A 27,925-nucleotide genomic window follows, 5' to 3' on the forward strand; every position below is an offset into this window, starting at 1 on the left:
GCCAGTCCAGTAAAAAAAAACATATCTTCTCTCTCTCTCTTTCCCCAGGAGAATGCAGATATGGAGCTGATGAGTCTTCTTTGATATTGTGGGTAAGAAAACATACTGGGAATGGCTGAATAAGACAGAAGGAAACCAAGTTCCTGATAACCTTGTAGAGTTAAATCTGCCCTAGACCATCTGATTACCTCTCTATTATTAGGTGAGAAAAAAACAAACTTCAATCTTACAGCAGTTTGGCCTGTGGCTTAACATATTTCACAACAGAAGGGAAAGATGTCAGAAGGAGAGTTCAAAGGACTCAGGCAACATCCTAGGAAAGTCAATTCACAAATCACTTCAGCAAACAGGTCAGAAAATGGTAACTATCAAACCAGTTGTGCCTTCCACTCTATCTCCAGGATAGAAGCCCAGTTACATCCTCTGACAAAAGGAAGAGGCTCTTATTACAGCACAATCCAAACATAAAATGCAGCATGTTCACGGTGGGCCTGAGACAAATCCCCAATAGTTGAGGACACAGACTGTTTCCCCCACCAATACCAGGCAGGGACATTCCTGTCCTACCTTTCCCCTAAAGGAGGCAGGGTCCAAACTTCTCCATTCTTCATAATTACCATTCTTGAGGATAGGCCAAATCCAGTAAGGAATGGAATAAAACAGCTGATGGGGGGCTATGTGTGAGAGTCAGGGGGTTGGGGAGGGGACTCCAGAGCCCCAGAACAAAAGCCACAGCTGGGAACCAGAGAAGGAGAGTAGATTCCATGTCTACCCTGGGTTTCTGAGGTCCGGGGACCTGAGAGTCAGCACCTGCTTCTCCTGTGGAGTACCCCTGGTGACAGAGCTCAGCTGGCAGCTGCTCATCACTAACGAATCCCAGCCACGGGCACCTGCTGCTGCTTGCGGATCTTGTTGAAGAGTTCCATGTACTGGACCATGGTATCTGCTGGGCCGTAGACTGCATCATGTCTGTTCCCAAACACTGCGGGAGCGCCTGGTGTGTGGCTGCCTAGAAAACTCTGTAGGAACTCAAGCAGCAGGCTCCAGCAGTCACTAGCTACCACACAGGGGCCATACTCCACCTGGGAACCAAAAGCACAGAGAATGAGGGTGAATGAAGGCTAAGACAAGGTCTGCTTCTCTTGCACCTCCTGCCTCCTGCTCCCATCTTCCCCAACCCCAAGCTAAAGACACACACCTCCTAGCACAGTGTTGGTCCACAGGAAACATTCAACCCAAACACTGGGCTCAACATCCACATCTTTAGGCATCTTTGACATTTCTCTTTCTGGAGCTGTGCCAACCTGCAGCCCTCCCAGAGGATCCAGAAGCAGATCTGGGCCCCTTTTGATGATCTCAGGACTGTGTTGTCCCTGCTATGCTGGGTAAAGATTCAAAGAGAGCTCAAGAAAATTCTAAGAGACATGACAAAGATAAAGAGAAGGAAATGTGTGTGATGGTGTAAGTAGAGAGCAGAGTAGACACAAATGCTTATGAGTTTTTTTCAAGACCATATTTTACTCCCTAGGTAGAACCAACCTGGGCTCCAACCCTAAGAAAGAATTTCCCAGCCGGGCGCGGTGGCTCACGCCTGTAATCCCAGCACTTTGGGAGGCCGAGGCGGGCGGATCACAAGGTCAGGAGATCGAGACCACGGTGAAACCCCGTCTCTACTAAAAATACAAAAAATTAGCCGGGCGCGGTTGTGGGCGCCTGTAGTCCCAGCTACTCGGGAGGCTGAGGCGGGAGAATGGCGTGAACCCGGGAGGCGGAGCTTGCAGTGAGCCGAGATTGCGCCACTGCACTCCAGCCTGGGCGACAGAGCGAGACTCCGTCTCAAAAAAAAAAAAAAAAAAAAACAAAAAAAAAACAAAAAAAAGAATTTCCCAAATAGTGTGGCATGGGCCAAAAAATATACATCTTCGGTTTTCTCCTTCTGCTCTCTTAATTTTTTACTGGAGAGATGGCAGGGCAAAATTACTGGCAACCCTAAGGAGAAACAAGTAAATAAACAGGTGGGGTGTGTTTCTACTACAAGATTAGAAATGTGGAGGATAAACAGTAGGTCCTCAGTAGGTCTCAGCAAATCCAAGGTCTATCACAAGCTGAAAGGGTTAGGAAGTCTTGGTCCTAGAGGTTGCTGAGCAGAAACTACCACTAATGCCCTTTTCTCCAAGTGGGATTCTTCCTAGACTTTTCTATCCCCATGTTTCTACATTTTAAATCCCTACATAAATGTTGATCCTCCAGGAAGCATCACAACCAAAGTCAGCAGTGCTCATACTGGCTTGAATTCCCAGAGCAAAATGCCTCTTTTATGGCATTTTCAGACTAACTTCAAAAATAGTTTGTGTGTTTCGGCCTCACTCAATAAATAAATCACAAATTTTCAAAGGGTAGACCCTGCAAGCTTACTTGTTTTCTTATCTTAGTGCTGGGCACATTATAAGTTGTGAACTTTCCCTGGTCCCAAAGAAGCCAGCTACTGCCACACTGCCACTCTCACTCCTTGTCACTATGTATGTGTATGTATGCACGCACACACACACACACACTCTCTCTCTCAGGGTCACAGATGAAGTGATCTCACACACAAACACCTCTTTCTCCATGAAAGAATGCAGACAGCATGTCAAAAGGAAAAGCACATTTTTGCTTCCCAACTTTTGATACCTATCTTAAAGCATACTAAGGAGAGCTATATGGGCATATGTGATTTAGGGCCCACCTCCAGAAAATTATTCCAAGAGTTGTCTTGGTCTGCTCCAGTACTTCTTCTCATGGGTGACTGTCCCTCCATATCATAACTCACCTGCCTTCCTTGACTATCTTTTCCCTTCTCTAGCAAGCCACCCTTCCTAATGAAGCTTTCTGCTTGCTTTGAACCCAGCTTCCCACTTCCTACTTCCCACCTTGTGTTAGAGAGTCTCAGTCTCTGAAGGATAAAAGATTCACGGAGAGAAAGCACAGATGCCTTGGAGTCAGGAATCAGGTAGGCATAAATATCTGTTTAAATTGAGAAGGACTGGAGGCCAGGTGTGGTGGCTCATACCTGTAATCCCAGCACTCTGCGGGGCTGAAGTGGGAGGATCACTTGAGCCCAGGGGTTTGAGACCAGCCAGGGCAACACATCAAGACCTCATTTCTAATTAAAAAAAAAAAAAAAAAGGCCGGGTGCGGTGGCTCAAGCCTGTAATCCCAGCACTTTGGGAGGCCGAGACGGGCAGATCACGAGCTCAGGAGATCGAGACCATCCTGGCTAACACGGTGAAACCCCATCTCTACTAAAAAATACAAAAAACTAGCCGGGCGAGGTGGCGGGCGCCTGTAGTCCCAGCTACTCGGGAGGCTGAGGCAGGAGAATGGCGTAAACCCAGGAGGCGGAGCTTGCAGTGAGCTGAGATCCGGCCACTGCACTCCAGCCTGGGCGACAGAGCGAGACTCCGTCTGAAAAAAAAAAAAAAAAAAATTTAAATTCGGTGGGTATAGTCCCAGGTACTTGGGAGACTGAGGTTGCAGGATCACTTGAGCCCTGGAGGTCAAGGCTTCAGTGTGCCAAGATTGAACCATTGCATTCCAGCCTGGGTGACAGAGCAAGACTCTGTCTCAAAAAAAAAAAAAAATAGAGAAGAACTGGAAAATCTTCAGAGCCCTTTGGTGAGCAGCCCCCTCAGCACATCCTGCTCCTATTTTCACCAAGTCTTACCTCCACAGAGATGCCCCGGGCACTGGGCCCCATTGTGACCGTGCCCACCTTCACCAGGAAGTCACAGTACTGGTACCGGGTGCCCCGGGTTTCAATCTTGCTGGCCTTAGCACTCTGGAAAAAGCCCTTGAGCTTCACCATAAGCACGTCAAAGTTGGTGTCAGCAGTAAGACAAGGGCCATTCTCAAAGAGAGCGAAACAGCTCAATGGGTACTCTGAGTTGTGCATCACATACATCAGCTTCCCGGTCTGACCTGCAAGGGACAGAGATCCTATTCATCATCAAGACCTCACTGGCAAACCCCAGAGTAGACTCAAATGACTCCCCCCGGAATGAGGCGAGACAGCAATCTGGCACTACCTCAGCAGTTCTTGGTGTGGGGTGAGGGGAATCCTCTCACTGACGGCCTTTTCTAGAAAGGTAGGGGGGAATAGCAGGAGAGGCAGCATGTGGTAAGACCCACCCTGCTCTACAGAAAATGGTGAGGGGCACACAGGAAACTTTAATAGTGTCGATTATGTTTTAATTCTTTTTTTTTTCTGTTGCCCAGGCTGGAGTGCAGTGGCACGATCTCGGCTCACTGCAAGCTCCGCCTCCCGGGTTCATGCCATTCTCCTGCCTCAGCCTCCCGAGTAGCTGGGACTACAGGTGCCCACCACCACGCCCGGCTAATTTTTTGTATTTTTTTTGAGTAGAGGCAGGGTTTCGCCATGTTCGCAAGGATGGTCTCAATCTCCTGACCTCGTGATCCACCTGCCTCGGCCTCCCAAAGTGCTGGGATTACAGGCGTGAGCCACCGCACCTGGCCTGATTATGTTTTAATTCTTTTTTTTTTTTTTTTTTTTTTTTTTGAGATGGAGTCTCGCGCTGTGTCACCCAGGCTGGAGTGCAGTGGCGCGATCTCGGCTCACTGCAAGCTCCGCCTCCCAGGTTCAGGCCATTCTCCTGCCTCAGCCTCCGAGTAGCTGGGACTACAGGCGCCCGCCACCACGCCCGGCTAGTTTTTTTGTATTTTTAGTAGAGACGGGGTTTCACCATGTTAGCCAGGATGGTCTCGATCTCCTGACCTCGTGATCCGCCCGCCTCGGCCTCCCAAAGTGCTGGGATTACAGGCTTGAGCCACCGCGCCCGGCCTATGTTTTAATTCTTAAGTTGAGTGGTGGGCTCACCGATGGTCTATACGTAAAGTCTAACTCCCACAGACTTTACATATAATCTTTTGTATGTTATCATGTATTACATAAGTAAAATGAAAGTAACAGCATTTGGGCATGCCAAAGGAAGTAGCTGCTCCCTTCCTCTGCGCACTCCTCCTCACCTCAGCTTCCTCCCTCTTTGAGATCTAGTAAATGGTCCTACAGAAGCAGCAAAGGGGAGTGTCTGAGCATAAGCAGGGAAAGGTAGATGGGAGCCAAGCTGTGATAGGTCTTGTCTACCATGCCTCAAGAAGTTTAGACTGTATCCTGAAACCAATGGCAAACCATTGGAGAATTTTTAGAAGTCTAGCCAACTTGGGAAGCAAGCAGCACACTACAGCAGAGAGAATTCAGGATCTGGTTCGGAAGTTCAACTTTCAAGCCCCAGCTCACCCCTTCCAGTCTCTAAGAAATGAGTTTTCTCATTGATTTCCATAGACTTTTTGCAATAAGAATGGAAAGCTATATACATTTAGTTAAGTAGAAAACAGAAGAAGGAAGGGCTGGGAACAGTGGCTCACATCTGTAATCCCAACACTTTGGGAGGCTGAGGTGGGTGGATCACTTGAGGTCAGGAGTTCGGGACCAGACTGACCAACATGGTGAAACCATATCTGTACTAAAAATACAAAAATTATCTGGGTATGGTGGTGCATGCCTGTAATCCCAGTTACTTGGGTGGCTGAGGCACGAGAATCACTTGAATCCAGGAGGCGGAAGTTGCACTGAGCTGAGATCATGTCACTGCGCTCCAGCCTGGGCAACAGAGCAATACTCTATCTCCAAAAAAAAAAAAAAAAACAGAAGGCAAAAACTGGAAAGCAAGATTCCTCTTTCATACACTATAAGAATTAATGGATAGACTGCCACAATCCCACATGCTTATTACATAAGCCATTCCCAACACTTTTCTTAGGGCTTAAGAAACATACAAGCAGAGGACTTAGCCCCTGACTTCAAGAAGCTGACAATCAGGCCGGGGGCGGTGGCTCACGCCTGTAATCCCAGCACTTTGGGAGGCCATGGTGGGTAGATCACTTGAGGTCAGGAGTTCGAGACCAGCCTGGCCAACATGGTAAAACCTCGTCTCTACTAAAAATACAGAAATTAGCCAGGCACGGTGGCACGCGCCTGTAATTCCAGCTACTTGGGAGGCTAAGGCAGGAGAATCACTTGAACTCAAGAGGCAGAGGTTGCAGTGAGCTGAGATCATGCCGCTACACTCCAGCCTGGGTGATAGCGAGATTCCATCTCAAAAAAGCAAAAAAAGCTGACAATCTCATGAGAGAGATAGGCTAAAAACTTTTTTTTTTTTTTTTGAGACAGCGTCTCACTGTGTCGCCCAGGCTGGAGTGCAATGGCGTGATCTTGGCTCACCGCAACCTCCGCCTCTTAGGTTCAAGTGATTCTCCTGCCTCAGCCTTCTGCGTAGCGAGGATTATAGGTGTGTGCCACCACACCTGGCTAATTTTTGTATTTTTAGTAGAGACGGGGATTCACCATGTTGGCCAGACTGGTCTTGAACTCCTGACCTCAGGTGATCTGCCGATCTTGGCCTCCCAAAGTGCTGAGATTCCAGGCATTAGCCACCACGCCCAGCTGAGATAGGCTAAAAACATTTTTTTTTTTTTTTTTTTTTGAGACAGAGTCTCACTCTGTCTCCCAGACTGGAGTGTAGTGGCACGATCTCGGCTCACTGCAACCTCTGCCTCCCGGGTTTAAGTGATTCTCCTGCCTCAGCCTCCCAAGTAGCTGGGATTACAAGCACCCGCCACCAGGCCCGGCTAATTTTTTGTATTTTTAGTAGAGACAGGGTTTCACCATGTTGGTCAGGCTGGTCTCAAACTCCTGACTTCAGGTGATCCACCCACCTCGGCCTCCCAAAGTGCTGGGATTAGAGGCGTGAGCCACCGAGCCTGGTGGCTAAAAACTTTTTAAAAGACCATGAAATAAAACAAGTTACTACCGAGGAAAGACCACAAGTCTTTCGGAAGAAAGGAAAGACTTCAGGATAGGAAAAGATTAAAGTGAACAAGTCAGCAGGAAAAAAAAATAGGATTTGGCCAGGCCTGGCTCACATCTGTAATCCCAGCACGTTCGGAGGCTGAGGCGGGTGGATCATGAGGTCAGGAGATCAAGACCATCCTGGCTAACACGGTGAAACCCCATACTAAAAACACAAAAAATTAGCCGGGCATGGTGGCAGGCGCCTGCAGTCCCAGCTACTTGGGAGGCTGAGGCAGGAGAATGGCATGAACCCGGGAGGCGGAGCTTGCAGTGACCCGAGATCGCGCCACTGCACTCCAGCCTGGGCGACAGAGTGAGGCTCTGCCTCAAAAAAAAAAAAAAAAAAAAAAAAAAAGGGATTTGAACTGCGATATGAAGAGAAGATAGGATCCAGCCACACAAAGGAAGAAGACATTCTAGATAGGGGGTAAGAGTGTGGGAATGAAAAGGGTGCAAGGGTTGGGGGAGCAGAGGTCATGTGGCTTCCCTATATAGGCCACTGTTCATGAACACAGGAGGCTCTGCACAGATCCTCCAGGACACATCCCTCCTCCTGACTGCTTGCTGACGATTCACACCTGTCACCTCCTAAATCCAGTTCAAACCTTCTGGACTCTCAAGAAAAAAATCCATCCAAAGCTGACCTCGTCATTCTGTTCTGTCTACTCACTATAATTACATAATTTATTCATGCTATATGAGTCTGCAAGTGTTACTGTCTTGGAAATATCTTAAAAGTCAACTAAGGGATACGTGTGTGTGCGCGCGCACTTAATGAAGAAGGCACTTCTAGTTGTTATAGACAATAACATTTTCCTTTTCTTTTTTTTGAGACACGGTGTTGCTCTGTCACCTAGGCTGGAGTGTAGTGGCATGAACACAGCTCACTGAAGCCTCAACCTCCTGAGCCCAAGCAATCCTCCTGCCTCAGCCTCCCATGTAGCTGAGACCACCATGCCCACCATTTAAAAAAATTTTTTTTTTGAGACGGAGTCTCACTCCGTCACCCAGGCTGGAGTGCAGTGGCGCAGTCTCGGTTCACTGCCAGACTGCCAGCTCCGCCTCCCAGGTTCACACCATTCTGCCTCAGCCTCCCGGGTAGCTGGGACTACAGGCGCCCACCACCACGCCTGGCTATTTTTTTGTATTTTTAGTAGAGACGGGGTTTCACCATGTTAGCTAGGATGGTTTCGATCTCCTGACCTCATGATCCACCTGCCTTGGCCTCCCAAAGTGCTGGGATTACAGGTGTGAGCCACTGTGCCCAGACCTTTTTTTTTTTTTTTTTTTTGTAGAGACGAGATCTTACCTAGGCTGGCCTCAAACTCCTAGGCTCAACCAATCCTCTCACCTCTACTTCCCAAAGTGCTAGGATTACAGGTATGAGCCACTGCACTCAGCTGACAATAGTACTTTTTTTTTTTTTGGAGACAGAGTCTAGCTTTGTTGCCCAGGCTGGAGTTCAATGGAGTGATCTCGGCTCACTGCAGCCTCTGCCTCCCAAGTTCAAGCGATTCTCCTGCCTCAGACTCCTGAGTAGCTGGGATTACAGGCACCTGTCACCACACCTGGCTAATTTTTGTATTTTCAGTAGAGACAGGGTTTCACCATGTTGGCCGGGCTGGTCTCAAGCTCCTGACCTCAGGTGATCTGCCCACCTCGGCCTCCCAAAATGCTGGGATTCCAGGTGTGAACCACTGCGCCTAGCCGACAATCGTATTTTCTATCACAGCAAAATCCTTTCATGTCTGTACCACCTTGTGAAGCAAGGAGAACCAGGTTTACTGTCCCCCTTCTAAAGATGAGGAAAATGAAGCTAATTGGATCCCAGAGCAGCAGCAGTAGCAGAACCACCTGGGAACTTATTAGAAATGCAAATTATAGCCAGGGCGCTCACGCCTGTAATATCAACACTTCAGGAGGCCAAGGCGGGGAGGATCGCTTGAGCCCAGGAGTTTGAGACCAGCATGGGCAACATAGGGAGACCTTGACTCTACAAAAAAATAAAAAAGTTAGCCAGGTATACTGGCACGCACCTGTGGCCCCAGCTATTTAGGATGCTGAGGCTGGAGGATCACTGGAGCCCAGCAGGTCGAGGCAATAATGAGCTGTGATCATGCCATTGCACTCCAGCCTGGGTGACAGACTACTAAGTCAGAAACTTTGGGGTGGGGTCTAGCAGTCTGTGTGGTAACAAGCCTTTCAGATGATGCTAATGCTGATCAAGTGTGAAAATCACTGAACTACAGGCACAGAGCCAGTAACCAGCAAGACTGAAGCTCCAGTCCAGGCCTGCTCACCCCAAGTTTATTGCTCTTTCCATTGTTCCCTACTGCCTGCCATGAAGGTATTCTGTCTCCCCAACTAGACTGGAACTTCTTGAAAGTGAGGGCCTCTCAGCCCACACCAGGTAGTTTCACTAGAAGTCATATGTCATTTCATATCTATATCCAAATGTTTTATTACTCAAATGCTTTTGTAATTATCTTTTGATTCTTACCTCCTTCATATTGAAGGCAACACAAATGGAACTGCAATTTTATCAACGATGATAAAAGAGCTCAGTACAACTCTTAGCTACTTAAATACTACATTAAATATTACATGACAAGCCAGGTGCAGTGGCTCATGCCTGTAATCCCAGCACTTTGGGAAGCCAAGGTGGGCAGATCACAAGGTCAGGAGTTCGAGACTAGCCTGGCCAACATGGTGAAACCCCATCTCTACTAAAAACACAAAAATGAGCCAGGCATGGCGGAGCACACCTGTAGTCCCAGCTACTCGGGAGGCTGAGGCAGGAGAATTGCTTGAACTTGGGAGCTGGAGGTTGCAGTGAGCCGAGACTGCACCACTGCACTCCAGCCTGGGCAACAAGAGCAAAATTCCATCTCAAAAAAAAAAATTACATGACAATCTCAGTTCTACATGCTTTGCATGTATTAACTTATTTAGCACAACATGAGGAGAGAAATACTATGATTATCTTCATTTTATAGATGACAGAACTGTATTGGGGAAGAGTCCAAAAACAGAGCCCATGTCAGATAGTTTTGGTAGAAGAAATGTATACGGGGAACAAATACACGGGTTGGAAGAAAGGAAAAACCAAACAGGATGGTGGGACAACCCAAAGATTAGCAACACAGGAAGCTACTACCATTCTTAAGGCTAAAGGGAAAAGAAAATATGTGCTGTTATCAGAGGCAGGAATGAGGGCTGCCTAGCAGAAGCTAGAACCAAGGAAGTGAAGACACAGCCATGGCTAGAGACACTGCCCAAAGCAGAGGGAGAGGAACACTGTGGGCTTCCTTTCTCCCATCCTCTAATCTTCTCTGGTGCCTCTCAATAACCAAAGCTAACTAGGAGAGGGCCTGGAAAATACAGCTTACAGGGGAAGTGCAGGAACTGGATCTAAGGGAAACAGGTACATGAGAGGCGTGGAAATAGTAACAGATAGGTTGTTGGAGTTACCTACAGGTACACAGTTAGAATGTGGCAAAGCCAGGACTCAGGGCTCTGGCTCCCCAGTGATAACCACAGTGTTATGGAACTGTTCAAGGTCAAGTTACCACAGAGCCAAGACTAAGAGAAACAAGTTCCCTAACTCATATCCAAAGAGTCTCTCACTGCCTGAGCCCAGGAGTTAGAGCTTGCAGTGAGCTGTGATCATGCCACTGTACGGTTGGGCAACAAAGTGAGACCCTCACTCTAAAAAGAAAAAAAAAAAAAATCCTCTCTCCCTCCCAACCACCATCCCCCATCATCCACACCCCGTCTCATCACTCAATCCACTAAAAAGAACAATTGATTTATGCTAATGAGGAGGTCAATGCCAATGGTTAGGTGTAGGAAAACAGGAACTCTATAAAAAGAAACTTCTAGAAGCCCTAAAGCTCTAAAAGAATCATAAACAAAGACTTCTGGGCCTAAAACAAGTCTTTCTCAAATTTCAGAGTGCATAAGGATTGTCTGGATTATTAAATGTAGATTATGTGGCCTACAGCAGCAGTCAATCAGTAAACAAGGCCAGGAATCTGCAACTCTAACAAGTATCCCAGGTGATTCTGATGTGGTTAGTCAGTGATTAACCCTCTGAGAAACATTGCTTTTAGAGTTCAAACTGCACAAAACAAAAAGCACTCAAAGAACACAAGGGCCAGGCATGGTGGCTCATGCCTGTCATCTCAGCACTTCGGGAGGCCCTTGCTGGTGGATCCCCTGAGCTCAGGAGTTTGATACCAGCTACTTGAGAAGCTAAGGTGGAAGGATGTCTTGTGACTGGGAGTTTGAGACGAACTTGGGCAGCATAGTAAGACACTCCCATGACCCCACCCAAACGTAAAAAAATCAGCCAGGCATGGTGGCACATGCCAGTAGTTTCAGCTACTCAGGAGGCTAAGGTGGGAGGACCACCTGACCCCAGGAGTTTGAGGCTGCAGTGAGCTATGAGACACCAAAGCACTGCAGCCTGGACAACAGAGCAAGACTCTATCTCTTTAAAAAAAAAAAAACACACACACACACAAACACACACACACAAAGAAATTTTGGGATGTAACAGATATGTTTAGTACCTTGGTTGTGGTGATGGTATCATAGTTGTATGCATATATCCAAACTCATTAAGATGTATGCATTAGATGTGTGCAACTGCTTATATATCAACTATACCTCAATAAAGCTTTAGCCAGGAGTGGCGGCTCACACCTATAATCCCAATACTTTGGGAAGCTGAGGCCAGATAGTCCCTTCAGGCCAGGAATTCAAAACCAGCCTGGTCAACATAGGGAGACCCTGTCTCTACAAAAAATTTAAAATATTAGCCAGGTGTGGTGGCTCATGCCTGTCGTGTCAGCTACTCAGGAGGCCAAGTCAGGAGGCCAAGGTGGAAGGATCACTTGAGCCCAGGGGGTCGAGGCTGCAGTCAGTGAGCTGTGATCATGCCACTGCACTCCAGCCTGGGCGACAGAGTAAGACCCTGTCTCAACAAAATAAATAAAATAAAATAAAATAAAATAAAATAAAGCTTTCAAAGGCCCTATTCTAAGAGATAAAGAACCAATAATTAATGAATTCAGAAACACATCTCGCCACATGTTTAAGAACACCACCCTTAGCAGAAAAGCAGAAATACTTCAATTAACACAAATGTCTATTAACTCCAACCCTCGTTCCAGCCATCCTACAGACCCATGTCACTGACCTTGGCTGCCAAGGGTAGATGCAGCCGTATGGTAAGTCTCACAGTCCACACAAAATGTTCCTTGCTTCTCTGCCCCAAGCATCTCCAATTTCCGGGTAAGGAGCTCTACGGTTTGCTGAACACTCTTGCCCTCAGCCACAGGCATCTGGGACACACTGGAAAGGAGAGCACCAAATTGTCAGTTATCCAGAGACACACATGTGCTCACTGAGCCACTCACTCGCCCACAGCATCACAGCTCGTCAGGGCCAAAAGTTATCTTGGAAATTACCTACTCTGACCGTCTCCCAACCCCTGCAACTTTATTATAAATTTAAAAAAAAAATTTTTTTGGCCAGGCATGGTGGCTCATGCCTGTAATCCCAGCACTTTGGGAGGTCAAAGTGGGCGGATCACAAGGTCAGGAGTTCAAGACAAGAATGGCCAACATGGTGAAACCCTGTCTCTATTAAAAATACAAAAATTATTTAGCTGGGCGTGGTAGCGGGCGCCTGTAATCCTAGCTACTTGTGAGGTTGAGGCAGGAGAATCATTTGAACCTGGGAGGCAGAGCTCGCAGTAAGCCGAGATTGCGCCATTGTATTCCAGTGTGGGCAACAGGGCGAGACTCGATCTTAAAAAAAAAAAAAAAAGTTAAGACCAGTCAAGTGCAGTAGTTAGAATGGGGAAGAGTAGAACAAGGAGTCCAATCTGTAACCGAATGTGAACAATCAATTAAGATAACTCATTACACTTGGACCAGTCCCCCATTTTAAAGACAAGGAATAGAGGACCACTGTCCCTGAGAGCCCCTCTAAGAACTGAAGCATAGTTCTCAGGATTCTCACACCAGAGCAATGAACTTCCTATCATGGGACATTCTCAAGTGTGGCATGCCGAAGATTCTAGATGGCACACAGGCTGAGCATTCAATAATGCTGAGTTATATAATGAAAAAGGGATTCGTTTTGCAACTCTTTCAGTTCTGACTACATCAAGGACAAAGTCTCAGTTTGGGTTAACACGTTTTTACCAACTCTGTGGAGCTGTTCAGCACAGTAGCCCAGAGCCACAGGTGGCTGGGGCTAGTGTATTGGACACTGCTGTTAGAGAACATTTCCATCATCACAGAAAGTTCTAGTCAACAGCCCTAGGAACAGAAAAAAAGCAGCTTTCAAGTTTATAATCTTCGGGAATGAGAGGCAACAGTATTCACAAAAATTGAATCAAAACAATGGAACAAAACAAAACAAAAAAAACATCATTTCCAAGGTTTCCTCCTATGGTGAGTGAACCTCATATGGTGGCTTCCCCTTTAGAGTGGTAGGTAACAATTGCCAACCAACAACGTGCCAGTCTGCGTCCTAAGGCCTTTAGATGAATTAACTCTCCAAATCCTCACAATAGTCCTATGAAGATGTTATTTATCAACTTGTTACAAATAAGGAAACTGCCGGGCACTGTGGCTCACACCTGTAATCCCAGCACTTTGGAAGGCCGAGGTGGGAGGATCACTTGAGGTCAGAAGTTCAAGACTAGCCTAGCCAACATGGTGAAACCCTGTCTCTACCAAAAATACAAAACTTAGCCAGGCGTGGTGGTGTGTGCCTGTATCCCAGCTACATGGGAGGCTGAGGCAGGAGAATCGCTTGAAACCAGGAGGCGGAGGTTACAGTGAGCCAAGATCGCACCACTGCCTTCCAGTCTGGACAACAAGAGCGAAACTCCATCTCAAAAAGAAAAAAAAAAGAGGAAATTTAAGTACAGTACAAAGAGGTTAAATAACTTGCACTAGGTCACACAGTTAATGCGTGGTACACCCAAGACTCAAAGCCCAGCAACCTGGTTTCATGTCCATGCTCTTAACCACTAACTAGACTGCCTGTATAGGGATGTAGTGCCTGTTAAAACATTTTTAAGGAAAAGATCAATTTAAAAAATTAATAAACAATAGTACAGGCAGTACTTAGCTATATAGAAATCAAGAAAACAGTCATAGATGACATTGCTTTATGATCAACTAAATGAATCTATTAGGGTAGAGTCCTTCTGTTGCTAAAAATTGTCACTACTCTATCAGAAAAAGCACTGATAAACAATGTTGCTAATGTGCCTTATTTTGAAATATAAAAGAATCCCTAAACTGACACTACAAGGGACAGAAGTCCTAGGATTCTGAAAACGTTGATAAGGGTGCCAACAGAGAGCCCTTGCCCTGGAGCTGCCTTCTCCATTTAAAAAGCAGGGGTGGCTGGGCACGGTGGCTCGTGTCTGTAATGCCAATACTTTGGGACACCAAAGCAGGAGGCTCGCTTGAGTTCAGGAATTCAAGACCTGGATGTACAAAACAGCAAGAACCCATTTCTATTTCTTTAAAAAAAAAAAAGAAAGAGCATGGGGTTCCAGGGTTCTACGCTGCATCCTTTCTATTTCCATCCCTCACATATCTTGCTTCCATTAAGGAACACAGGAGGATCATGATGTGAACTGTGGGAAACAAGAGTGCAATCACTGAGAAACCTGCAAGAACCTGGGCTACCAGGAGGAAAAGTATTTCCCCTACACATGCTTTTGTATGAGAAGCCTATAGCCACTGGCTTCAGATATCCTGGCCTCTGGGTTTCTCCCACGGGGAAAAATGCTCACATCTACTGAGATAAGAAAAAAATGTTCTGGGACCTGGCACCTTACAACTAACGCCTCCACAAGCACTGGACCCATACCTTTCCCTGCTACCTCATCTTCTTCCAACGGAGACTTAAAACCTATGAAAGATAAAAACTCCTCTGAAACTAGACTAACCATGGAATTAAACATAGTGGGAAACGGGTCCTAAAGAGATAAAGTGCCTGGAACCATGATCTCCTTATTTTCAATAGCCTCTTTTTCCCTCTGGACCCAAGATCTTAAAATGGGCAAATTAGAAACAGACACAAGCTGGTCTAACTGCATTTGATGGCTGAGGGAAGGGTAGGCAAAAATCTTGGCCGGTCGCGGTGGCTCACGTCTGTAATCCCAGCACTTTGGGAGGCCGAGGCGGGCGGATCACCTGAGGTCTGGAGTTCGAGACCAGCCTGACCAACATGGAGAAACCCCGTCTCTACCAAAAATACAAAATTAGCCGGGCGTGGTGGCGCATGCCTGTAATCCCAGCTACTCCGGAGCCTGAGGAAGGAGAATGGCTTGAACCCGCGAGGCGGAGGTTGCTGTGAGCCGAGATCGCGCCATTGCACTCCAGTCTGGGCAACAAGAGCGAAACTCCGTCTCAAAAAAAAAAAAAAAAAGAAAGAAAAATAAATAAAGAAAAATAAAGAAAATCTTTAAAAATACTGTTTCCTGATTGCTTATAACCCACTCCCTCCAACCCTGTCTGCAGGTGGGTCACAGTCCAAAGACCCTATTTCCAACCCTGACGTCCCATTGCGGGCAGTACTATAGCCTCACGGGAAGGAAAATGAATCTAGAAGGGAATGAGGTACACAACCATTGATAGGTTCCTGGGATAAAAACTTTGCTTTGTCGACACCAGCCTGGCCAATATGGTGAAATCCCATTTCTACTAAAAATACAAAAAATAGCCGGGCGTGGTGGTGGGCGCCTGTAGTCCCAGCTACTCGGAAGGCTGAGGCAGGAGAATCGCTTGAACCCAAGAGGCGGAGGGTGCAGTGAGCCAAGATCGCACCATTGCACTCCAGCCTGGCGACAGAGCGAGACCCCGTCTTAAAGAAAAAACAAAAAAAACAAAAAAACTTCGCTTTGCTTTCCCGCCTTCCAAGAGGAAGGGGCGCATCTCCGAGGAAACAAGGCCGGGGAACCCGCGGCTCGCACGGCATCCTCTCATCCACACAACCCGAGGACAGCTCCCAGGGGACGGCGGACCACGGTCAAGGTCCTCTTTCCGGCCCTTCACAACTCCAAGCTCCGCCCCACAAAACCCCCTGCAGTCCTACCAAGTCACTCCCATGGCGTCGGGCCAGGAAGGCGGCCGGATCACACGGTAGAAACGCAGGGTTCCCTATCCGCCCACAGAAACTGCTTCAGTTCCCCAACACAACCTTCGGTCTCGGAAGAGACTCCGGAAATACGTAAAAACAGAGCGCCGGGTCCACGCCTTCCCCAAGGAGTGGGGCGGGTCTCAGGGCCCCTCGGTGACACCTCCAGTGACATCATCTGCGGATTCCCGCCCACAGGTTTCTAAATCCAGACATTCTCGTTTGGCTGAGCACTCTAGGCCTAGACCCATGAAGCTAAGAGCGACACTCAAAGACTGCACTGTTGAGAGAAGCTAACGTTAAAGGCTGTGAATATATTGGGGAGTCCAGCTCCGGAACCCGGGAGCTCTTTTAGTGGGAGGGGCGGCGCTGATGGCGCTTCTGGCCTCCGAATGCTAGGGGGCGCTGTGATCGCCGCGTGGCCTCTTGAGAGCCGGGAGTCCACCGCGCAAGCGCATTCTGGCTTTTTCGCCGTCCCCACGTGCGAACCTCCGCGGCAACGTTTTCGAGAAAAATGCCCAAATTGAAGGCGGCCCGTGGGGTCGGGGGTCAGGAAAAACATGCGCCCCTGGCCGATCAGATCCTGGCTGGGAATGCGGTGCGGGCAGGGGTCCGGGAGAAGCGGCGGGGTCGCAGGACCGGAGAAACGGAGGAAGAGTATGTGGGACCCCGGCTGAGCCGGCGGATTTTGCAGCAAGCACGGCAGCAACAGGAGGAGCTCGAGGCCGAGCATGGGACTGGGGACAAGCCCGCGGCGTCGCGGGAACGCACCACGCGGCTGGGTGAGTGTCTGGGATGAGATCCGAGGAAGACAGTGGCCAGTAGTGGGGCGGGGTGGACAGCTAAAAAGTGTCTGGCAGGGGAATTGCTTCGAGTCAACAAAGGGTCCGTATTACACTTGCAAAAGTAATGGAATGGGAGACTGAACCCTGTTCAGAGCCCTCCGCGTCCACTCCTAGTTTTAGGCACTCCCTTCTACACATCCCCTAAGTTAGACCAACAGTAATCACTCGCTCCACCCTAGCATTTATCCATTGGTTTTGTAAATATATATGGGATACCCACTACGAGCTTTGTACTATGCTCGGAGTTCTATCGAATGTTTGGGTACAGAAGTAAACAACATAGGCACGTCTGACTTAAGGACCTTACAGTCAAGCCCAGTAGAGAGTCAATTAAGTAGACTGTTAGAATAATATTTTTCTATGATAAAGTGTCGCTTCCCTGGTAACAATAGCGTTGGTCTTGAGAAGCTTCTCCGATTGCAGCAGGACCTTTTAAGTTGAGAACTGAAAAACGAATGGGAAGTGTTATGAGCAGAAAACACATTGTTTAGCAGCCAAAGAGGGAGAGAGATGAAAGACGTTTGATATTTTCTCGCTAGGGAGGGAGTGTTGACCTCTGAGATGCTTCATCCGTTTTCCAGATCTCATCTAAAGCAATATTTGACGCAATTGAATAATGGCCTCCTGGCCACAGTATCCTTACTTGGGTTTTAAGACATCGACACTCCTGTTTTACTGCCACCTCACTTCTCAGTATCCTTGACTGACTCTTATTGCAACCTCTTATCCTCAGTCCTCTGACCTCTTCAAATATTCTCTGGTGCTGGCAAGTTTCATGGTTTAAATACCATCTCTTGGGTGACTACTCCTAACTTTATAGTCTAGCCCTGACCTCTTCCATGAAATCCATATTCTTATATTCAACTGCCTATTTGGCAACTCCAATTTAAAATCTGACAGCTCAGGCCGGGCGCGGTGGCTCAAGCCTGTAATCCCAGCACTTTGGGAGGCCGAGACGGGCGGATCACGAGGTCAGGAGATCGAGACCATCCTGGCTAACACGATGAAACCCCGTCTCTACTAAAAGATACAAAAAACTAGCCGGGCGTGGTGGCCGGCGCCTGTAGTCCCAGCTACTCCGGAGGCTGAGGCAGGAGAATGGCGTGAACCCGGGAGGCGGAGCTTGCAGTGAGCCGAGATCGGGCCGCTGCAATCCAGCCTGGGCGACAGAGCGAGACTCCGTCTCAAAAAAAAAAAATAAAATAAAATAAAATAAAATCTGACAGCTCAGATTTAACATGTACAAAACAGAAATCCTGACCTTCTCTCCAAACCTGCTTCTCTCACCATTGTCTTCCCCGTCAGTAGCGTATTCTTTCATTTGCTCAAGACAAACTTTAGACTCCTCTATTTCTCTCTCCCCGTCTCTCCCTCTCTCCCCCGCCCCATCTCCTCTCTCTGTCTCTCCCTCCCCACATCTGATCTGTAAGAAAATTCTGATGACTCTGCCTTCAAAGTATATTCAAAATCAGACCACTTTTCACCGCTTTGGAACACCATCCTGTTGAAGCCACCACAATCTCCCACCTGGATTATCACAGTAGCCTCCTCGTTAGTATCTCATATTCTCCTTTTTTTCTTTTTCTTTTTTTTTTTTTTTTTTGAGATAGAGTCTCTCACTCTGTCACCCAGGCTAGAGTGCAGTGGCACAATCATAGCTCACTACAGCCTCAATCTCCTGGGCTCCAGCTATCTTTCCCACCTCAGCCTCCCACATAGCTGGGACCACAGGTGTGTGCCAGCATGTCCAACTAATTCTTTTTTTTTTTTTTTTTTTTGTTCTTTTTTGAGATGGCCCAGGCTGTAGTGCAGTGGCACGATCTCAACTCACTGCAACCTCTGCCACCTAGGACCAAGCAGTTCTTCTGCCTCAGCCTCCTTAGTAGCGAAGATTACAGGCATGAGCCATCACATCCAGCTGATTTTTGTATTTTCAGTAGAGATGGGGTTTCACCATATTGGCCAGGCTGGTCTTGAACTCTTGACCTCAAGTGATCCGCCCACCTCAGCCTCCCAAAATGCTGGGGTTACAGATATGAGCCACCTCACCCAGCCGCTAATTCTTTAATTATTTGTAGAGATGAGGTCTCACAGTGGTGCCCAGGTTGGTTTCAAACTCCTGGGCTCAAGTGATCCTCTCTTCCTTGGCCTCCCAAAGTGCTGAGATTACAGGTGTGAGCTACTGCACCCTGCCATATCTCATACTCTCTACAAAGCACTCCACAGGTAGGGGATTACAGTGGTCTACAATGCGCTTTATGATCTGCCTCCTTTACCAGTCTGACTTCTTCTACTGCTTTCCTCTGCGCATTCCACTCCACCTATACAGGCTTCATTGTGCCTTAAACGTGGGAAATTAGGGCGTTTGGCCTGGTTGTTCCTTCTCTCTGGGATAGTTTGTTCTCATACACTTGTAGGATTACTTTCTCAGAGAGGCCTATCTACTCCATTTACGATTGCAGCACTCTACTCCATCTCCATACTCCCAATATTTCTGCCCTATCTTTTTTCATAGTACTTTTTTTTTTTTTTTTTGAGACAGAGTCTTGCTCCATTGCCTAGGCTGGAGTGCAATGCTGTGATCTCGACTCACTGCAACCTCCACCTCCTGGGTTCAAGTGATTCTCCTGCCTCAGCCTCGTAAGTAGGTGGGATTACAGGCGCCTGCCACAACGCCCAGCTAATATTTTTTTTTTTTGTATTTTTAGTAGAGATGGGGGTTTTGCCATGTTGGCCAACCTGGCCTCAAACTCCTGACCTCAGGTGATCCACCCGCCCCGGCCTCCCAAAGTACTGGGATTACAGGCATGAGCCACCACACCTGGCCCATAGTACTTATATTTTAACCCAGTATATTTATATGTTTATTTATGTCTGTCTTTTCCAATTAGACAGGATCTGGTGCGTTCAGAGTGGTATGGTCATAGACTGTCTCATCCAATTAGAATGTAAGCTGTATAGAACAAAGTCTTTTGATTTCTCTTGTTCATGGATATATTGCCAGCACCCCCAACAGTGCCTCACATATAGTGTAGGTGCTCAGTGTTTGCTGAATGACTGGGTTAATGGGTAATGAATGATGGTCAGGTAGGTAGGAGCAAACTTGCAAAAGATTTAAAAACCATCCTTACAGCAATAGGAAGAATGGAAAGCTACTGGAGAATTTTAAGTATAGGGCTAATCAAATCAAATATGTGTTTCTGGAAGATTACCGTCTGCAGAGTGGAAAATGAGTTGGAGGGAAGCAAGGTCAGAAACATGGAGATGAGTGGGTGACTGTTGAATAAATCCAGGCAAGAAATGATGCTGATCTAGGCTTAGATGGGGCTGTGAAGCATGTGAGAGACAGTCTATGAGGTAAAATTGAATAGGATTTAGTAATTGATTGGGTGTTGAGGGTGAGGGCAAAGGATGAGGCAGGAGCGCCTCCCAGGCTTAGCGCTGGGTGGACAGTGGTACCATTTACTGAGCTGTGGATGGTTAGCATTATAGACCTAGGAGGGAAAGAAAATTAATATAGTTGATGACAGGTGAGATTTGAGGTGACTGTGAGTCATCCAAGAGCGGCTGTACAGGAGACACCTGGAGTTAGGGTCTGGCGCTAAGGAGAACCACCTACAAAGTACACATTTGGGAGATTGTTGGCACGTGGAGACAAAATGTCTGTTCCCCCTTAGCGTTTATCACATATGGCCACTGCCTTTGTTGTTAATGACCTATTGATACATAGCATTATAGTTCCCCACTTGGATTATTAGCCCCCCTTTCCAGATGCCCAGACATGTAGCCTTCCAAAAATGGAAGTTATTTAAATGGACTAACTTCATTTATTTTATTTATTTATTTGTTTATTTATTTGAGACGGAGTCTCGCTCTGTCGCCCAGGCTGGAGTGCAGTGGCGCAGTCTTGGCTCACTGCAAGCTCCGCCTCCCGGATTCACGCCGTTCTCCTGCCTTAGCCTCCTGAGTAGCTGGGACTACAGGCGCCTGCCACCATGCCTGGCTAATTTTTTATATTTTCAGTAGAGACTGGGTTTCACTGTGTTAGCCAGGATGGTCTCCATCTCCTGACCTCATGATCCACTCGACTCAGCCTCCCAAAGTGCTGGGATTACAGGCGTGAGCCACCACACCCGGCCCTTTCTTTTTCTTTTTTTTTTTTTTTCTGAGATGGAGTCTTGCTCTTTGGCCAGGCTGGAGTGCAATGGCGCGATCTCGGCTCACTGCAACCTCCGACTCCCTGGTTCAAGCGATTCTCCTGCCTCGGCCTCCCTCCCAAGTAGCTGGGATTACAGGCGCACGCCACCACGCCCAGCTAATTTTTTGTATTTTTAGTAGAGACAGGGCTTCTCCTTGTTGGTCAGGCTGGTCTCGAACTCCCGATCTCAGATGATCCACCCACTTCGGTCTTCCAAAGTGCTGGGATTACAGGCATGAACCACCATGCCCAGCCAACTTCATTTATTTAAATAGACTGGTGGATTGAAATCTGAACTCCACTGCCTGACTTTAAAGGCCCTCCAGTCTGGCTTCACCTTTCCCACCTACCTAGCATTATTTATTGCTATTACCTAGGAGACACTTAAATCCGAAGCCTTATTTTCTCCGCATCTGGAACACACTCCGCCTGCTCCCAAACTGCCCATCCAGCGTCTAACTGTCCTCGCCACTCATCCTCTAAGTGCATATGTCGTCTCTACCACTCATTGTGGCATATAATCAAACCCTAATATGTGTAGAATAGTGGTGAAGAATGCAGTCTAGACCCAGACTACCTGTCTTGGGCAAATTATCAACTTTTTGGTGCTTCAGTGTCCTCATCTGAAACTGGGTATAATAATAGTATCCGCTTCTTGGGTTTATTTTTATTTATTTATTTATTTTTTTTTTTTTTTTAAGTTTTTGCCAATGTTCCGTAAGAAGGTTTATTTATTTTTTTTTAATTTTTTGTATTTTTTTTTTTTGCCAGCATCTCACTGTCGCCAGGCTGGAGTGCAGTGGCGTGACCTTGGCTCACTGCAGCCTCCACCTCTTGGGTTCAAGCAATTCTCCTGCCTCAACCTCCCAAGTAGCTGGGACTACAGGCACGCACCACCACACCCAGCTAATTTTTGTATTTTTAGTACAGACGGGGTTTCACCATGTTGACCAGGATGGTCTCAATCTCTTGACCTCATGATCCGCCCACCTCAGCCTCCCAAAGTGCTGGGATTACAGACGTGAGCCACCGCGCCCGGCCACTTCTTGGGTTTGTAAGGATTAAACAGTTAACATGGGTACAGTGTTTAGAAGTTCCTTCTACAGGCACGGCGCGGTGGCTCACGCCTGTAATCCCAGCACTTCGGGAGGCCGAGGTGAGCGGATTACTAGGGGTCAGGAGATCAAGACCAGCCTGGCCAATGTGGCGAAACCCCGACTCTACTAGAAATACAAAAAATTAACTGGGTGTGGTGGCGGGTGCCTGTAGTCCCAGCTACTTGGGAGGCTCAGGCAGGAGAATGGCATGAACCCAGGAGGCGGAGCTTGCAGTGAACCGAGATTGCGCCACTGCACTCCAGCCTGGGCGACAGAGTGAGACTCTATCTCAAAAAAAAAAAAAAGAAGTTCCTTCTACATAACTGAGTATGGTATGTTAACTATTACTTATGGCCATTTCTTTCTCATTGTTTCCTGTGTATACGTTTTGTTTCTCAAGCATGATTGCAAGCCCCTGGGGACAGGGAGCTAATGCATGCCTCATTTGTTTCACTGCACATACCTGTGTCTATCACAACCACATGTGAGGCCTGTACTACATAATGACTAAAGTTAAACTGACTAAATCCCTCAGCTACCTTTTGCTCTGCTCATCCATTTAGTCTCCTCTCTTCTAGGTCCAAGAATGCCTCAGGATGGATCAGATGACGAGGATGAGGAGTGGCCCACCCTGGAGAAGGCTGCCACAATGACAGGGGTGGGCCACCATGCAGAGGTGGTCGTGGACCCTGAGGATGAGCGTGCCATAGAGATGTTCATGAACAAGAACCCTCCTGCCAGGTAGGTCTGGGGATTTGGGATAATGGGTGCTTGTAGAAAGTTCCCACAGGAAAGCAAGTTCCCTGGCAGACTTACGATTCCCTACTTTAGGAAAGGGCCCTGGAGTTGCTAGTTGTAGGGGACCACCTTGACAAAACTGGCCCATCCTCAGCAGACCACTGTGAGTGGGAATGACCCAGCCTCAGAAAACATTGTATCCTTCTGTCCATTTATTGTACAACTGCCCAGTTGCCAGGGAAACAGCTCCAGGCCCGTTTTACACCTCTGGGGAGAGCCATCCTATTGCATCTGGTTTTGGTATTCTTGGTTTTTTTAGTGGTAAGCTCAACTTCCTTGGACAAGTGTTCATATCCTAGGCTTCATTTAAGCCAGGGTTTTTCAACCTCAGCATTATTGACATTTTGGGCTGGGTAATTTTATGTGTGTGTGGAGGCTATCCTGTGCAGTGTAGGATGTTTAGTAGATATCTCTGATCTCTACCTTCTAGGCTCCAGTAGCAACCTTCCCTCTAATTATGAAAACCAAAAATGACATCAGACGTTGCTAAATGTCCTCTGGGAGGCAAGACTGCTCCCAGTTAGGACCACTAATTTATTCCCATCTATAATAAATGCTGGCTCCAGAACATGCAGGCATTTAGACTGCCTGTGGTCAAACTCCTGAGCCCATAAATTTTGGCCGTGGGGAGTGGAGTCTAGGGTAAGGGTCCTCAACCAGTTCATTCTGACCCTGTGATACTAACATAATGGTGTCCCTGATACTTTAGATTGTTTGGGGTTAATGCATCTCTCATTGCTAATTGTACTGTAAAAGGACAAGGAGGCTGATAAATTCTGTGGCAACTTATTTGAAAATGCAGAATGAAGAAATGAAAATGAGCTCCTCTCCCAGATTGATGCCTAACAGTTGAAATACGTGTCACAAAATACGTACTTGGGCCTGTCCCACCAGAGAGCCTCTCAGGTTCTCATTCAGCACCTCATAACTCCTACTTCACTGATAACGCTGACAAATTTAGCAGAATGCTTTTCCAGCTTGCAGTAAATAGAATAGATAAGCTCCTTGAAGTAATCAGAACTTCTGGCAGTTGTAAGAAATGATAGCTGGCGTCTTCAGAAAGCAAGCCTAGATCCACATGAATTCAACAATCAGAGGCCATTTAGTTTGGGGGCACATTATAAGGTACTATAAAGCATCTTAACTTAAGACTTTCAAAAACCTGAGTTTGACTCTTAACCCCACCTGACAGCTGTGAGGCCCAGTTGCCATGTCTGCGTAAGTTTCCATGTCCTATAAGTGTTGCACTGACTCTGGGACTGAAAAGTCCCAGACTCAGTGCCTGGCGTTGAGTAGGACCTCAGAAAAGAGGAGCAGTTTGTTTTTTGTTTTGTTTTGTGACAGGGTCTCACTCTATAACCCACACTGGAGGGCAGTGGTGTGATCTCAGCTCACTGCAACCTCAACCTCTCGAGTAGCTGGGATTACAGGCGCGCACCACCACGCCTGGCTACTTTTTGTTTTATTAGTAGAGACGGGGTTTCACCATGTTGGCCAGGCTGGTCTCAAACTCCTGACCTCACGTGATTCACCTCTCTCAGCCTCACAAAGTACAGAGATTATAAACACGAGCCACTGCACCCAACTGAGGAGCAGCTTTAAATATATGTCAGTCTGGGCATGGTGGCTCAGACTGGGCTGTAATCTCAGCACTTTGGGATCCCAAGGCAGGAGCAGTGATTCTGTCTGTGGTGGATGAATGGGCACAGAGAGGGAACTCTGAGCTGCACATCCCAGCAGGATCGCAGTATGTCAGTGCTCACAAGGGACTGTGGGGAATCTGGAGCTTCCTGGACAGTGACCACAGTGCTCCTTCCTTCCTCTTTCCCCTCCCCTTGGCACTTCCCCTCTTAGGCGCACCTTGGCTGACATCATCATGGAGAAGCTGACTGAGAAGCAGACAGAGGTTGAGACAGTCATGTCAGAGGTGTCGGGCTTCCCTATGCCCCAGCTGGACCCCCGGGTCCTAGAAGTCTACAGGGGGGTCCGGGAGGTAAGAGCTGAGAGGGGAGCCACAGTGGAAGACCCCTTTGGGGGCTGTGGGCTCCTGCCACAGGCTTTTGCCTTTTGCCTGCATCTCATACTAAAGAAGTCATGGCAGTAGAAAACAGACCTGAGAGGCAGAGTGTGTGGTTTCAGATTCCTGCTCTGCCTGTAAATGACTTGGCAACCTTGGGTCAGTTACTGGAACTCTCACTGGTCATCTGTAAAACGAGCATAATAATGGCACCTCCTTAAAGGGTTATTGTGGGGATGAAATGAGTTAATATATTAAAAGCACCCAGACAAGTTCCTAGCCCACAGCAAGCTTGCCATATGTGGATGACAATGATTGTTTTACCTCCCTCATCCCTAGGTATTATCTAAGTACCGCAGTGGAAAACTGCCTAAGGCATTTAAGATCATCCCTGCACTCTCCAACTGGGAACAAATCCTCTACGTCACAGAGCCTGAGGCCTGGACTGCAGCCGCCATGTACCAAGCCACCAGGTAGAGTAGATGGGGATTTGCAGGCCTTGGGTCTATAGGTGCAGGCTGGGCTTGGGACGGACAGGCTTTCCTTGCCTCTGGCCCCAGGGCCCTCTCTGCTACTTTATAGCATCATTTTTTCTAGCTTTTCCTGTGTCATTTTTTGGGGCCAAGACCCAGTTAGCCAGTTAGGAACCCTCTGTGATGAATTTCTAGGGGAAGAGGCTTTTATAGCCACTGGGATACAGCCCTCCATGATCAATTTCTAGGGGAGAGGCTTTTATAGCCACTGGATACAACCCTGTAGCAGGACCCTCAGAAGTCTGTGACTGTCCAGACATGCTCAGGGCCCTAGTGATAGCAAAATTGAGAGAAGCCATGATAGCAAGAGGAAGGAGAGTAGATGAGTAGCCATCAGTTTGCACAAGCTCTGGCTCTCCCACAGACAGACGGCACTCCTCATTTGGATATATCTCATTGCCCCTCCTATTCTCTCTCTAAGCTGATGGGTGTTGCATGCACACAGCTCCCACACATCCTCACTGAAAGAAAGGTCCCATATTTTACTTTAAAACCTCTTGTATGCACTATCCATGTTGATGTTTAATGGGCCGGGTCCAGACTGTCCTGTGACTTGGAAACTTCTCCGACTTAACTCCCACTAGGATTTTTGCCTCTAACCTGAAGGAACGCATGGCCCAGCGCTTCTACAACCTTGTCCTGCTCCCGCGAGTACGAGATGACATTGCTGAATACAAACGACTCAATTTCCATCTCTACATGGCTCTCAAGAAGGCCCTTTTCAAACCTGGAGCCTGGTTCAAAGGTGGGATCCCAGAGGCAGGGAAGAAAGTGAAGGGCTGGAGCTTCTATGGGGAACACAGCAGGCCTGGTGTGGGAAATTGCTAGCTGTCCCTGGGCTGGGTGGGAATGCTTCCTGCTGTAACTCCTTTTTCTCATCCTGGGCTCATAGTGACTGCCCTTTGACTCTCCCCAGGGGTCCTGATTCCACTGTGCGAGTCTGGCACTTGCACCCTCCGGGAAGCCATCATTGTGGGTAGCATCATCACCAAGTGCTCCATCCCTGTGTTGCACTCCAGGTAGCGTTGCTAGGGGTGGAGCGGCGGGGTGGGGGCTGGTCAGTGGATATCCAGATAGTGGAATTGCCAGGACTTGGGGATGGGTAGAGTGGAGAAGAAGCTAAGGATAGTCTTGGGTTTGTGCTTATTTAAGCCAATGAGTAGGTGTATCATTATCCCCCTAAATGTAAGTTCTGCAACAACAGGGCCCGAGTGCCTGGTATAAAGAAAGTACTCAGTAAATAGATGAACAAATGAGTAGGAAACACAGGAAGAAAGTAGTTAGGGTGGAGACGTTGAGATGTTTGGACCATACTCTAGTTGGGTACTGAAACAAGCAGTCTATGCTGGAGGTAGAGATTTGGGTGGATCCCTGTAGAGATGGTGACTCAAGTCAAGGGAGTATAATACGATTGGGTAGGTGAGAAGGTCCCTGGGGAATACCATAGTGTAAGGGCCAGCAGAGGGGAAGAAAAAAAGGGGAAAGCACAGAGGGAGAAGTAGGATCCTTCTTCCAATGTTTTCCCCGCTAACTCTACCCCACCTCCCTTTCCCACTAGTGCGGCCATGCTGAAAATTGCTGAGATGGAATACAGTGGTGCCAACAGCATCTTCCTGCGACTGCTGCTGGATAAGAAGTATGCACTGCCTTACCGTGTGCTAGATGCCCTAGTCTTCCACTTCCTGGGGTTCCGGACAGAGAAGCGTGAACTGCCTGTGCTCTGGCACCAGTGCCTCCTGACTTTGGTCCAGCGCTACAAGGCCGACTTGGCCACAGACCAGAAAGAGGCCCTCTTAGAACTGCTCCGGCTGCAGCCCCATCCACAGCTATCCCCCGAAATCAGGCGTGAGCTTCAGAGCGCAGTCCCCCGAGATGTGGAAGATGTTCCCATCTCCATGGAGTGAGAAGACAGTCAGTTGTCCTGGCCAAAGGGGTTTGGAAGGACACCAAGACCCCCGTTGGTGACTGAAGATGACACCAAACCTTAATGGCTAAAGACCCAGATCAGGGCAGTGACAGATCACAGGAACATCTGTGGCTTCCAGTCCAGCACAGGAAGGACTGAGGGTCTGGCTGGTTCCCTCTTCCATTCTAGGCCCTTACCCCTGTTCAGTTCTGAGAGCCGACTTATACCATACACTGGCATTCCCAGTCCCCAGCTGGGGCTTGGTGTGAGTACTTTTTCTATGGCTATTGTGTCAGGTCACCGTGGATAAAGGCAAAGGCAGGTATTTATTGAACCTCTGTGTTTGGTGTAGTAAATGGAGGTGGGCATTACTCCTGTTAGTATCTGGAAGATGGAGGACATTCTTGTCCTGTTTATATAGGAGCCACCTCCCTTGATCTCCAAGCT

The 27,925-nt window shown here is 47.8% G+C and overlaps 2 protein-coding genes across 7 annotated transcripts; one reads left to right on the forward strand and one right to left on the reverse strand.

Moving 5' to 3' along the window:
- MED20 (mediator complex subunit 20) lies at window positions 1-16,388 on the reverse strand. 6 transcript variants are annotated; one of them, XM_025382233.1, is made up of 4 exons: window positions 16,043-16,388; window positions 12,114-12,268; window positions 3,783-3,960; window positions 1-1,082 (listed from the first exon to the last, which is right to left on the reverse strand). In XM_025382233.1, exons 1-4 carry the CDS (start codon window positions 16,054-16,056, stop codon window positions 1,058-1,060), a joined length of 372 nt encoding a protein of 123 aa, XP_025238018.1. In that variant the 5' UTR covers window positions 16,057-16,388; the 3' UTR covers window positions 1-1,057. The 6 variants fall into 6 exon arrangements, with proteins under 6 accessions (XP_025238018.1, XP_025238012.1, XP_025238015.1 ...); XM_025382227.1 differs by having other exon boundaries at window positions 16-1,082; window positions 3,707-3,960; XM_025382230.1 differs by having other exon boundaries at window positions 227-1,082; window positions 3,755-3,960.
- BYSL (bystin like) lies at window positions 16,263-27,812 on the forward strand. Its single transcript, XM_025382218.1, has 7 exons — window positions 16,263-16,866; window positions 22,803-22,965; window positions 24,877-25,015; window positions 25,379-25,512; window positions 26,157-26,317; window positions 26,489-26,591; window positions 27,131-27,812. The coding sequence occupies exons 1-7, from the start codon at window positions 16,599-16,601 to the stop codon at window positions 27,474-27,476; spliced, it is 1,314 nt and encodes a 437-aa protein (XP_025238003.1). The 5' UTR covers window positions 16,263-16,598; the 3' UTR covers window positions 27,477-27,812.
- The last annotated feature ends 113 nt before the right edge of the window (window positions 27,813-27,925 follow it).

Source organism: Theropithecus gelada, chromosome 4 (assembly GCF_003255815.1).
Source record: "Theropithecus gelada isolate Dixy chromosome 4, Tgel_1.0, whole genome shotgun sequence".
In the NCBI taxonomy this organism is placed as follows: Eukaryota; Metazoa; Chordata; class Mammalia; order Primates; family Cercopithecidae; genus Theropithecus; species Theropithecus gelada.